The 12,851-nt window shown below is 44.0% G+C and overlaps 1 protein-coding gene across 2 annotated transcripts in view; it reads right to left on the minus strand.

Moving 5' to 3' along the window:
* Window positions 1-6,342: 6,342 nt before the first annotated feature.
* Window positions 6,343-12,851, minus strand: part of adamts10 (ADAM metallopeptidase with thrombospondin type 1 motif, 10) — a 50,177-nt gene continuing 43,668 nt past the window's right edge. For both annotated transcript variants that reach the window (XM_029707141.1, XM_029707140.1), the window contains exons 22-25: window positions 12,759-12,851; window positions 12,324-12,500; window positions 8,318-8,492; window positions 6,343-8,220 (exon numbers count right to left, since the gene is read on the minus strand). The exon at window positions 12,759-12,851 is cut by the window's right edge and continues 112 nt beyond it. In XM_029707141.1, coding sequence (XP_029563001.1) covers window positions 8,111-8,220; window positions 8,318-8,492; window positions 12,324-12,500; window positions 12,759-12,851 — 555 coding nt within the window. In that variant the 3' untranslated portion in view covers window positions 6,343-8,110. The remainder of the gene's footprint in view (window positions 8,221-8,317; window positions 8,493-12,323; window positions 12,501-12,758) is intronic.

Below are 12,851 nucleotides of genomic sequence, written 5' to 3' on the forward strand. Positions count from 1 at the left end.
CACCCATAACGAACTTTAAAACGTTTAATTAAAGAGACATTTTAAAAAGGGGTTTTACATGACATGTTCACCTCTGATTTTAGCCACTGTCTCCTGTATTCCTGACCCTGAGTTGGCCCTAGAACATGTATCCTCCATGTTTATTCCTCTAGCATATTAGCATGCCCATTTTAAACAATACAGCATCAAAGATAGATCTAACTCTTGGTTTTCTTCTGTGCTATCTGAGCCCATTTAGATGAGAAATCAGGCCTTGGTCAAGGCAAGAAAAACTCTGCAGGGGACAGTGGTCTGCTAGTAATCCTTCTAAATGTTGGAAAACAGTAAATGCACTGAAGTGTACAAATTCCTCTTCTTCCCTGCCTTAACAAGTTCTGTCTGACTCCGGCATCCTAACGGAGAAAAATGGGATAAGTGATGCTTTTATCATCTCGGCAGACTTTTTATTTGAGAGAAACTGTGGTTTAATTGACCCTGGTCAGTCGATCGACTACTCTTCCCTCTGCCCGCCTCTAGCTGAATCGACGGTTAACTCAACTTCTAGTGAATCTTTGATTTCATTTCAACACTTTACTATCTGTGGTGCTAGATGCCTTGCTTAAGATTGATGTAAAAGAAATCCAATGGGGCTGATATGCTTGATCCATTTTTGCTGCAGCTCTCTGCCCCCCTGATTGCTGAATCATTAACCCATATTTTAACCTGATGATTATATCTGGTACTATCTCCAAGGTTTGGAAGATGGCCCATGTACTCCCCCTTCACAAAGGTGGTGACCCTTGTGACCTAAATAATTATCGCTCTATTTCTAAACTTTCTGCCTAGCTAAAATATTAGAATCCTTGATTAATTCTCAGATAAGATCTTTCTTATCTTTGAAATGTATCCTAAATTTACATCAGTCAGGGTTTAGACCAGGTCATAGCACTATCTCTGCTGCATCCCTAGCTATAAATTATGTGGCTAACTGTATGGATAAAAGACAACATTGTGCTGCCCTCTTCATTGACTTGCCAAAGGTTCTCGAAACTGTTGATCACTCACTGCTAATTCAGAGAATTTCCTCAAATTGGCCTACACCAGGCTGCATGTAACTGGTTTTAAAATTACTTGACAGATATAACTCAATGTCTATCTACTGATGGTGTTAAATCAGGTCTTCTGGATATTTTACGAAAGGAGTCCCGCAAGGGTTGATTCTGGGACTTTTTACTGTTTACATTAACAATATAATTGTAACCTGTACTTGTATGCCGATGATATTGTTGCCCTCTATCTGAACTACAGTCTGCCTTCATTGTATTACAAAAAAATGTATTGACCTGAAATTAGGATTGAATGCAGGTAGAACTAAGTACAGCGCATTCAGAAAGTATTAAGACCCCTTCACTTTTTCCACATTTTGTTACATTACAGCCTCACTCAAAAATGTATTAAATACAAAAATCCTTGTCAATCTACACACAATACTCCATAATGACAAACCGAAAACAGTTTTTTTGAAATAGAAATACAGAAATACCTTATTTACATAAGTATTCAGACCCTTTGCTATGAGCCTCGAAATTGAGCTCAGGTGCATCCTGTTTCCATTGATCATCCTTGACATGTTTCTACAACTTGATTGGAGTTCACCTGTGGTAAATTCACTTGATTGGACATAATTTGGAAAGGCACACCCCTGTCTATATAAGGTTCCACAGTTGACAGTGCATGTCAGAGCAAACACCAAGCCATGAGATCGAAGGAATTGTACGTAGAATGGCGCCGGAGAAGAAGGCAGACGTTTTACGTGTCCCCAACCGATTGTGTTTTTTTGTTTGTTTATTTGCATTGTTTGTAACTTATTTTTTTAACTGATTTTGTACATAATGTTGCCGCTGCCGTCTCGTATGACCGAAAATAACTTCTGGACATCAGGACTGCGATTACTCACCACGGACTGGCAGAATCTTTTTATTCCTTTAACAAGTCTGATGAGCCCGACGCGAACGATATACTGCTTTCTCGGGAACAAGCCTAGAACCCCGTGATCTGCATGAAGAGGAGGTGGAGAAAAAGGGGCCAGAGGGCGGGCTGCCTTCTGAGAATTCGTAGGCGATCTAATACACCCCCACTTCCTTCCATTCTGCTAGAAAACGTGCAATCTTTGGAGAATAATATCAATGACCTACGCAGAAGATTAAACTACCAACGGGACATTCAAAACTGTAATATCTTATGCTTCACGGAGTCGTGGCTGAACAACGACACTATTAACATACTGGTTATACGCTGGTTATATGCTGTACCGTGTGGTGGATGAATCAGAATTAGTTGGGTAACATAGATAATTAAGATGTCTTATCTGCATAATATGCTTATGTGATATACTCGTTATTAGAATGTATCCCTTTGGACTTTGGTGTTGGCAGTTGTATTTCATCCCTCAGCTGGGGCTCAGTCACTTGGGGCCCAGAGAGGGGAGAGGTCAGGCTTGTCTTTTACATTTCTCTGGTGCTATGCAGAATATCAGAAAGGGAAGAGGACAGGATGGAACATTGTCTTCATATGTGAATGTGCCTTTACCTATTCTTAAACCATGTGAAGGGATGGTGTGATTAATGGGGAACCAATTACTTGTCTCAACAATGTCTGTGCTCAAGTCACTCCCTCCTTTGGCATTGGGGGGGAGGTGTATGGCAGTGTCTGGAACCATCGTATGTCCCCCTCTGATGTTGCACTTATCCTGGTATAGTATATGACCTAGAGGCTCACTCCCCTCAGTGAGCTTGTCCAGGAGAGGGGTCAAGAAGGGGTTTTACTTGAGATGGGAGTATCTAGAGTAGACAATAGAGTTATGCCATTGGATGAGTTGGTGTTTTTGTGCTATGAAGTACCAGGAACGAGATTAGAACCTCGTCTTAGGGACCAAACTGAACGATAATTTATAGTGAATGCTATCTGGCTACGGGATACTCCTTTCTCATTATAAAGTCTTCCTTTGTGAACTGTTCCTAATATCTGTGGTTTGTTATGTCGACTAGGGGGGTGGATCTTTGCTATAAAAGATCTCAGTAGCCATTGTGATGTCACTCTCAACGGTTCATTAGAAATAGGGAGTCATTGAAAGTCATTGCTATTGCAAAGCTCTTATTATTAAAGATGTAGTTTATGTATAACTCTGACTGGTGTGTGAAGTTTGTCTCTCCTCATTTGGTAATACAGAAATTAACCACCACAACCGGCAGGATAGAACAGCGGCGTCTGGTAAGACAAGGGGCGGAGGACTATGTATTTTTGTTAATAACAGCTGGTGCACAATATCTAAGGAAGTCTCGAGCTGTTGCTCGCCTGAGGTAGATTATCTCATGATAAGCTGTAGACCACACTATCTACCTAGAGAGTTTTCATCTGTATTTTTGTAGCTGTTAACATACCACCACAGTCAGAGGCTGGCACTAAGACAGCATTGAATGAGCTGTATTCCGCCATAAGCAAACAAGAAAACGCTCACCTAGAGGTAGCGTTCCTAGTGGCCGGGGACTTTAATGCAGGGAAACTTAAATCCATTTTACCAAATTTCTATCAGCATGTTAAATGTGCAACCAGAGGGAAAAAAACTCTGGACCACCTTTACTCCCCACACAGACACACATACAAAGCTCTCCCTCGCCCTCCATTTGGCAAATCTGACCATAATTCTAACCTCCTGATTCCTGCTTACAAGCAAAAATTAAAGTAGGAAGCACCAGTGACCAGATCAATAAAAAAAAGTGGTCAGATGAAGCAGATGCTAAACTACAGGACTGTTTTCTAGCACAGACTGGAATATGTTCCGGGATTCCTCCGATGGCATTGAGGGGTACACCACATCAGTCATTGGCTTCATCAATAAGTGCATCGATGAAGTCATCTCCACAGTGACCGTACGTACATACCCCTACCAGAAGCTATGGATTACAGGCAACATCCACACTGAGCTAAGGGCTAGAGCTGCCGCTTTCAAGGAGCGGGACTCTAACCCGGAAACTTATAAGAAATCCTGCTATGCCCTGCGATGAACCATCAATCAGGCAAAGCATCAATACAGGACTAAGATGGAATCGTACTACACCGGCTCTGACATTCGTTGGATGTGTCAGGGCTTGCAAACCATTACAGACTACAAAGGGAAGCACAGCCGCGAGCTGCCCAGTGACAAGAGCCTACCAGACGAGCTAAACTACTTCTATAATCGCTTCGAGGCAAATAACACTGAAACATGCATGAGAGCACCAGCTGTTCCGAAAGACTGTGTGATCACACTCTCAACTGCCGATGTGAGTAAGACCTTTAAACAGGTCAACATTCACAAGGCCGCAGGGCCAGATGGATTACCAGGACGTGTACTGCGAGCACGCGCTGACCACCTGGCAAGTGTCTTCACTGACGTTTTCAACCTCTCCCTGTCCGAGTCTGTAATACCAACATGTTTTAAGCAGACCACCATAGTGCCTGTGCCAAGAACACTAAGGTAACCTGCCTAAATGACTACCGACCTGTAGCACACATGTCTGTAGCCATGAAGTGCTTTGAAAGGCTGGTCATGGCTCACATCAACAGCATTATCCCAGAAACCCTAGACCCACTCTAATTTGCATACCGCCCCAACAGATTCACAGATGATGCAATCTCTATTGCACTCCACACTGCCCTTTCCCACCTGGACAAAAGGAACACCTATGTGAGAATGCTATTCATTAACTACAGCTCAGCGTTCAAGACCATGGTGCCCTCAAAGCTTATCAATAAGCTAAGGACCCTGGGACTAAACATCTCCCTCTACAACTGGATCCTGGACTTCCTGACGGGCTGCCCCCAGGTGGTAAGGATATGTAACAACACATCCGTCACGCTGATCCTCAACACAGGGGCATCTCAGGGGCGCGTGCTCAGTCCGCTCCTGTACTCCCTATTCACTCATGACTGCACGGCCAGGCACGACACCAACACCATCATTAAGTTTGCCGATGACACAACAGTGGTAGGCCTGATCACCGACAACGACCTGACAGCCAATTGGGAGGAGGTCAGAGACCTGGCCGAGTGGTGCCAGGACAACAACCTCTCCCTCAACGTTATCAAGACAAAGGAGATGATTGTGGACTACAGGAAAAAGAGGACAGAGCATGCCCCCATTCTCATCGACAGGGCTGCAGTGGAGCAGGTTGAGAGCTTCAAGTTCCTTGGTGTCCACATCACCAACAAACTGACATGGCCCAAGCACACCAAGACAGTCATGAAGAGGGCACAACAAAACCTATTCCCCCTCAGGAGACTGAAAATATTTGGCATGGGTCCTCAGATCCTCAAAAGGTACAGCTGCACCATCGAGAGCATCCTGGCTGGTTGCATCACTGCCTGGTATGGCAAGAATGTGCAAAGCTGTCATCAAGGCAAATGGTGGTTACTTTGAAGAATCCCAAGTATAAAATATATTTTGTTTAAACTACATGATTCCATATGTGTTATTTCATAGATTTGATGTCTTCACTATTATTCTACAATGTAGAAAATAGTAAAAATAAAGAAAAACCCTTGAATGACTAGGTGTGCCCAAACTTTTGACTGGTACTGTACGCATTACCATACCCGGTCTCTCCTGAGTTAGGTAAATCAGCTTTTAGTTTTCTTGCACCTTATTTGTGGAACAAACTGTTCTTAAATTTGGTGCCTCTAAGCAAATTCAGAAAGCTGATTGAGGACCCTATTACTGATGAATGTGTTTGTTTTTCATGACTGTTTTTCTTTCTGCTTGCGTTTTGTATTTATATTTTGACGTGTGTATTTTCTGTAATTTAGGTAATTCAGTGCTCATCTGTAAAAGAGACCTTGGTCTCAGTATGACTCCCTGATAAAAAAGGTTAAATAAAACTTGGCTCTTTGGCTCTTCACTGACAAGAAGAGATTCCCAGTGTTACTGCAAGTGCAGTGGGCCTCGGATCAGCACAGTGTAATCACGAGTATAGAGTATACTGCTGAGAGATGTGGGGCTCCATGTCTTCAATAGCCTCCTCATTCTGGGTGAACATCAGCATACCCAGGAAGGCCCCAAGTTAAGCTCTGCTATGATGCAGGGCCTGAAACGTGTCAGTGGTGATGACTCATGCCAGGCCTCTGTAACCATCTGCAGATTTCCCCCAATCAGGAAGAGCCTTAAGCAGACATATCACAACCTCACCGAGGAAACACTAGCGTCATTATTTTCCATGACATCTATGAGATACAGAAACAGATGGATGATCATTTGATGATCTAGCTTTCTTTCTGGGCCAGGGGTTTCCAGAGGGAGAGAGGATAAAGCACACAATGCTCAATGCATTTATTAACAATGCGCCATATTTATTCACTTTAATATGTTAATTTCAATGGTTGTACATGGGGAACAGGGGAATGTTTCTGTAGTAATTAAAGCACAGTACATGTCTGTAACAATAAGCATCTGAAAACAACAAACAATATTGTCCCTAACATTTGATAAAATGGTTTGCCTCTGAGGTCACACCATGACCATAGACACAGATGGTTCAAAATAGAAAATAGAAAATGTCGTTTACATATTTAGACAGTCAAATAAGACAGTATGTTTTATTAAAACAGTTTTGTTATGGTTTTGTGAGATAGTAAAGTATCAGTCAGTGTGCTGACACCCAATTTTATAAGAGACTGAATGTTTGGTCCCATACTGAGTTACTGTAGGCAAGGAAATAAAGGGTTAACTTCTCCTCCTCTTCTCACAAACTGACATAGCACTATTTCTTTAGCACCAACCTCAACAAAAGCACTTTATATTCAACAGAATGACAACAAATAACCACAATAATTAGCTAAGAAATAGCACCATTCCAAAGCACCATCAGGAGAGTAATAACAACCTAGTTACTCCAATAGAAATCAGAGCGGACATATTGCAACGGCTGGTTCTGGGTGTGAGCTCAGTAGATGGATGGATGTGTAAAAAGGCCTTCACTGTACATGCAGCATATTAAAAACCCAAGTGAACTGGTTGACCATTAAAGGCGCAGCAGGGCCATGCTATCAGACAGAAGGACCACTTAAGACCAGAGGACATGTGAGGGTCTCTGTTCCGATCGAATGGGTTGTTGGAAGTGGTTCACTCAGTGATGGACACTTTTCCACTCACTGTATACGTGACTAGTACAGAGACCCATGTAGCATTTTTCACATTGATGAGGCAACGGTGCGTTTGCCTGTATCTAAATGTGTACAGTAAGGGCTACAGTATGAGAGATGTGTTGAGGTTAGCTGCTAGACGTGAACTGAACCGACCACTGACCAGCCCTTGCTGGGTCCCATAAAATGACAAGACAGTGGTGAGTAAACGGTTATGAGCATAGACCGGACCGTGGATGGAGAACCTTAGTGTTAAGTAGAGTCGTCGAGACAAGTCCCAAATAACTAAACTAAACAACAGTATCCTTATGACTAGCCATACTTTGTGCAAATCAACCCCTTTTCAAAAAGCATAATATTAATAAGAATTCATAAAGATTTAGTTCTGAGACAAAGCATTGACAAGATAACATAGAAGACCACAGGAGTTGACAACAGCCACCAGATAACTAACATTTACATTTGGTAAGTGATAAAGTATCAGGTCAATTTCATTTGTACAGTGTAGATTGTGTACACATAGAACAACGTCTGTAAATATACAAGTAAAGGTCCGTATGGACAGTGTCTCAGGGTAAGATTGGGCCACTTAATAAAAAACTGAGAAACGTAACTAAGCTGAACAGAGTACTTTGGCCAGTCCTGTGGCCAGCATGGCAATGGTAGTAGCACCAAACACTAATAAGGATATAAGGACATAGAAACAGAGGTATCCCAGCAGCCCATCTGGTCTTCACAGCAGTGCCCCCACAGCTGGTATCAGTTAGGGCAATTTCAGAGTGGGGGATAAAAGCACAGTTCGCTCTCTCACCCTCCCCTGATGTCAGAGAGGCTGCTCTGCGGTGCGATGGCTTGTCAGTCCCTCCCCCTGTGGAATGTTGAGCTCAGGCGGTGTGGTCTGGTCCCGCTGGGGATGACTCTGAGTATGGGTCTGGTTCTCACTCTGGATCAGGGGTCAGTGTCCTTGGCAGGTCTTACAGCACATCTGTCTAAAGTAGGGGCGGCTGCAGAACTTAAACCTGAGCACTAGGGGGCAGTACGCCACTGTGTTCACATCTTTACACTCTGGAAGGGAAAAAAATATATAAAAACATCTTAAATGGATATTAAGCTGGCAGGAAAATATACTGAGAAGGTAATTAATACAGAGTTGAACTTTGACCTTCAGGGTCACCCTCAGGGATGTCCATGGGTAGGCTGCTGAGGTCACATTTGCTCTTGCACTGCTGCATGGCTGCCGGGCGCAGGAGGTCTGGGCACTCATTGGACGGCTGGCCGGTGTGTACAAGACACTGCACAGAGCGCATCTCCTGACCCAGACCACAATTGGCTGAGCACTGACATAGAACAGAGAGAGAGAGAGAGAGAGAGAGAGAGAGAGAGAGAGAGAGAGAGAGAGAGAGAGAGAGAGAGAGAGAGAGAGAGAGGTCACAAAACTAGGAGGACGTAGTAAAGACGGACAACAGAGCACTTACATTTATTTATTTATTAGCCCTTTTTCTCCCCAATTTCGTGGTATGCAATTGGTAGTTACAGTCTTGTCCCATCGCTGCAACTCCCGTACAGACTCGGGAGAGGCGAAGGTCGAGAGCCATGCGTCCCCCGAAACACAAACCAGCCAAGCCACACTGCTTCTTGACATAATGCCTGCTTAACCCAGCCACACCAACTTGTCAGAGAAAACATGGTACACCTGGCGACCGTGTCAGCGTGCATTGCACTCGACCCACCACGTGATGGGACAAGTACATCCCTGCCGTCCAAACCCTCCCCTAACCCGGATGACGCTGGGCCAATTGTGCGTCGCCCCATGGGTGTCCTAGTCGCAAACCAGGATCTCTAGCGTCACAGCTAGCACTGTGATGCAGTGCCTTAGACCACGGCGCCACTCAGGAGGTCTACTATACAAATCTAAACAGGAAAGATTAACATTGTCTCGTATTTCCTCTTCACTTCAATACATCAATCAGTCAAGGACCTACATAGACTACATGGCCAAAAGTATGTGGACAGACGCATGTCGAACATCTCATTCCAAAATCATGGGCATTAATATGGAGTCGGTCCCCCCTTTGCTGCTATATCAGCCTCCACTCTTCCGGGAAGGCTTTCCACTAGATGTTGGAACATTGCTGCGGGGACTTGCTTCCATTCAGCCACAAGAGCGTTAGTGAGGTCGGGCACTGATGTTGGCAATTAGGCCTGGGTCACAGTCGGCGTTCCAATTCATCCAAAGGTGTTCAGTGTGGTTGAGGTCAGGGCTCTGTGCAGGCCAGTCAAGTTCTTCCACACCAATCTCAGCAAACCATTTCCATATGGACCTCGCTTTGTGCACAGGGGCATTGTCATGCAGAAACAGGAAAGGGCCTTTCCCAAACTGTTGCCACAAAGTTGGAAGCACAGAACCGTCTAGAATGTAATTGTATGCTGTAGCATTAAGATTTCTCTTCCCTGGAACTAAGGGGCCTAGCCCGAACCATGAAAAACAGCCCCAGACCATTATTCCTCCTCCACCAAACATTACAGTTGGCACTATGCATTAGGGCTGGTAGCAGTCTCCTGGTTTCCGCCAAATCCAGATTCGTCCAGTCGGACTACCAGATGGTGAAGCGTGAATCATCACTCCAGAGAATGCGTTTCCACTGCTCCAGAGTCCAATAGTGGCGAGCTTTACACCACTCCAACCGACGCTTGGCATTGCGCATGGTGATCATAGGCTTGTGTGTAACAGCTTGGCCATGGAAACCCCTTTCATGAAGTTCCCGACAAACAATTATTGTGCTGACGTTGCTTTCAAAAGGAAGTTTGGAACTCGGTAGTGAGTGTTGCAACCGAGGACAGGCAATTTTTATGCGCTACGCGCTTCAGCACTCCCAATCTGTGAGCTTGTGTGGCCTACCACTTTGTGGCTGAACCGTTGTTGCTCATAGACGTTCCCACTTCACAATAACAGCATTTACAGTTGACCGGGCAGCTCTAGCAGGGCAGAAATTTGACGAACTGACTTGTTGAAAAGGTAGCATCCTATGACGGCGCCACTTTGAATGTCACTGAGCTCTTCAGTAAGGCCACTCTACTGCCAATGTCTGTGTGCTCAACTTTATACACCTGTTGACAGGTGTGGCTGAAATAGCCGAATCCACAGTTACCTTTCTCTCTCGCTCGCTCAAATGTTAAAGCACCAGACATAATACATTTCCTACTACAGTCGGTCCTACTACTGCGACATTCAAATGTTAAAAAATGTATCTGAAATGCAGCCATACACATCAAAACTGTTGTTTTATATACAGTTGAAGTTGGAAGTTTACATACACTTATGTTGGAGTCATTAAAACTTGTTTTTCAACCACTCCACAAATTTCTTGTTAACAAACTATAGTTTTGGCAAGTCAGATAGGACATCTACTTTGTGCATGACACAAGTCATTTTTCCAACAATTGTTTACAGACAGATTATTTCACTTATAATTCACTGTATCACAATTCCAGTGGGTCAGAAGTTTACATACACTAAGTTGACTGTGCCTGTAAACAGCTTGGAAAATTCCAGAAAATGATGTCATGGCTTTAGAAGCTTCTGATAGGCTAATTGACATAATTTGAGTCAATTGGCGGTGTACCTGTGGATGTATTTCAAGGCCTACATTCAAACTCAGTGCCTCATTGCTTGACATCATGGGAAAATAAAAAGAAATTAGCCAAGACCTCAGCAAAGAAATAGTAGACCTCCACAAGTCTGGTTCATCCTTGGGAGCAATTTCCAAATGCCTGAAGGTACCACGTTCATCTGTACAAACAATAGTACGCAAGTATAAACACCATGGGACCATGCAGCCGTCATACCGCTCAGGAAGGAGACGTGTTCTGTCTCCTAGAGATGAATGTACTTTGGTGCGAAAAGTGCGAATCAATCCCAGAACAACAGCAAAGGACCTTGTGAAGATGCTGGAGGAAACAGGTACAAAAGTATCTATATCAAGAGTAAAACAAGTCCTATATCGACATAACCTGAAAGGCCGCTCAGCAAGGAAAAAGCCACTGCTCCAAAACCGCCATAAAAAAAGCCAGACTATGGTTTGCAACTGCACATGGGGGCAAAAGGTCGTACAGAAATGTCCTCTGGTCTGATGTGACAAAAATAGAACTGTTTGGCCATAATGACCATCATTATGTTTGGAGGAAAAAGGGGAACGCTTGCAAGCCGAAGAACACCATCCCAACCGTGAAGCACGGGGGTGGCAGCATCATGTTGTGGGGGTGCTTTGCTGCAGGAGGGACTGGGGGACTTCACAAAATAGATGGCATCATGAAGAAAGAAAATTGAAGCAACATCTCAAGACATTAGTCAGGAAGGTAAAGCTTGGTCGCAAATGGGTCTTCCAAATGGACAATGGCCCCAAGCATACTTCCAAACTTGTGGCAAAATGGCTTAAGGACAACAAAGTCAAGGTATTGGAGTGGCCATCATAAAGCCCTGACCTCAATCCTATAGAAAATGTGTGGGCAGAACTGAAAAAGCGTGTGCGAGCAAGGAGGCCTCCATACCTGACTCAGTTACACCAGCTCTGTCAGGAGGAATGGGCCAAAACTTATTGTGGGAAGGTTGTGGAAGGCTACCCAAAATGTTTGACCGAAGTTAAACAATTTAAAGGCAATGCTACCAAATACTAATTGAGTGTATGTAAACTTCTGACCCACTGGGAATGTGATGAAAAAAATAAAAGCTGAAATGAATAATTTTCTGTACTATTATTCTGACATTTCATATTCTTAAAATAAAGTGGTGATCCTAAAACATTTTTACTTGGATTAAATGTCAGGAATTGTGAAAAACTGAGTTTAAATGTATTTGGCTAAGGTGTATGTAAACTTCTGACTTCAACTGTAGCTTAATAACACAAGATAGATATTGGTCTCCACTACGACATACAAGTGTATCCAAAATGCAGCCTCAGGCTACACCTAAACTATAGCCTACTGTAGTCTATAAAAACTAATTTCCTGTTAGAAATTATTACTTTTTTAATAACTAAATCCTGCTGCTAAAGGATTATTTTACTCCTGAGACAAAACTGGTCAAATTAATATCCTACACCTGTAGGAGGTCTAGTTGAATGAGAGCAGAGTTCAATACAGAGCAGAGCCCATGTTAACCCCAGCCTTACCTCTCCCCAGGGCCCTGTGACCCACATGGGGGGTGGGCAGCGCTGCAGGTTACAGCGCACCCTGGTGGTGGGACGTCCATACTTGGGACACTGGGACTCTGGCAGTGTGTCTCCACTCTCCCCCCTCTTACACAGAAGGACACGGTGCCTGAACCCTGGACCACAGCTGGGATTACACTGGTGGAGAGAGAGGGATGAGAGTGAGAGATGAGGGAGAGATTATTCAAATCAGAGCTCCAGCCTCTATAGCCCCAGAGTACACCAGAGACCAGTACATAATCCAACCAGCAGGTGGCATTGGTTACACACAGAAATGTTGCATTGGTACAGAAAGTGTCGAGGTAAGCAACTTCTCTCTGTTTCTAAAAATCTCTAGATTCTGCTTGTTAGTTAAAAAAAAAGTTGGATAGGCTTATGGGGGTATTTTGGGTGTACCTCTGACCAGTTCAGGGCCAGCCACTCTGGAGGGCAGGTGTGGTTTTTGCAGGGCTCAGTGAGGGGTGGTCGTGGGGGGGTACAGGCGCCGTC

The sequence above is a fragment of the Salmo trutta genome, chromosome 22, assembly GCF_901001165.1.
Source record: "Salmo trutta chromosome 22, fSalTru1.1, whole genome shotgun sequence".
In the NCBI taxonomy this organism is placed as follows: Eukaryota; Metazoa; Chordata; class Actinopteri; order Salmoniformes; family Salmonidae; genus Salmo; species Salmo trutta.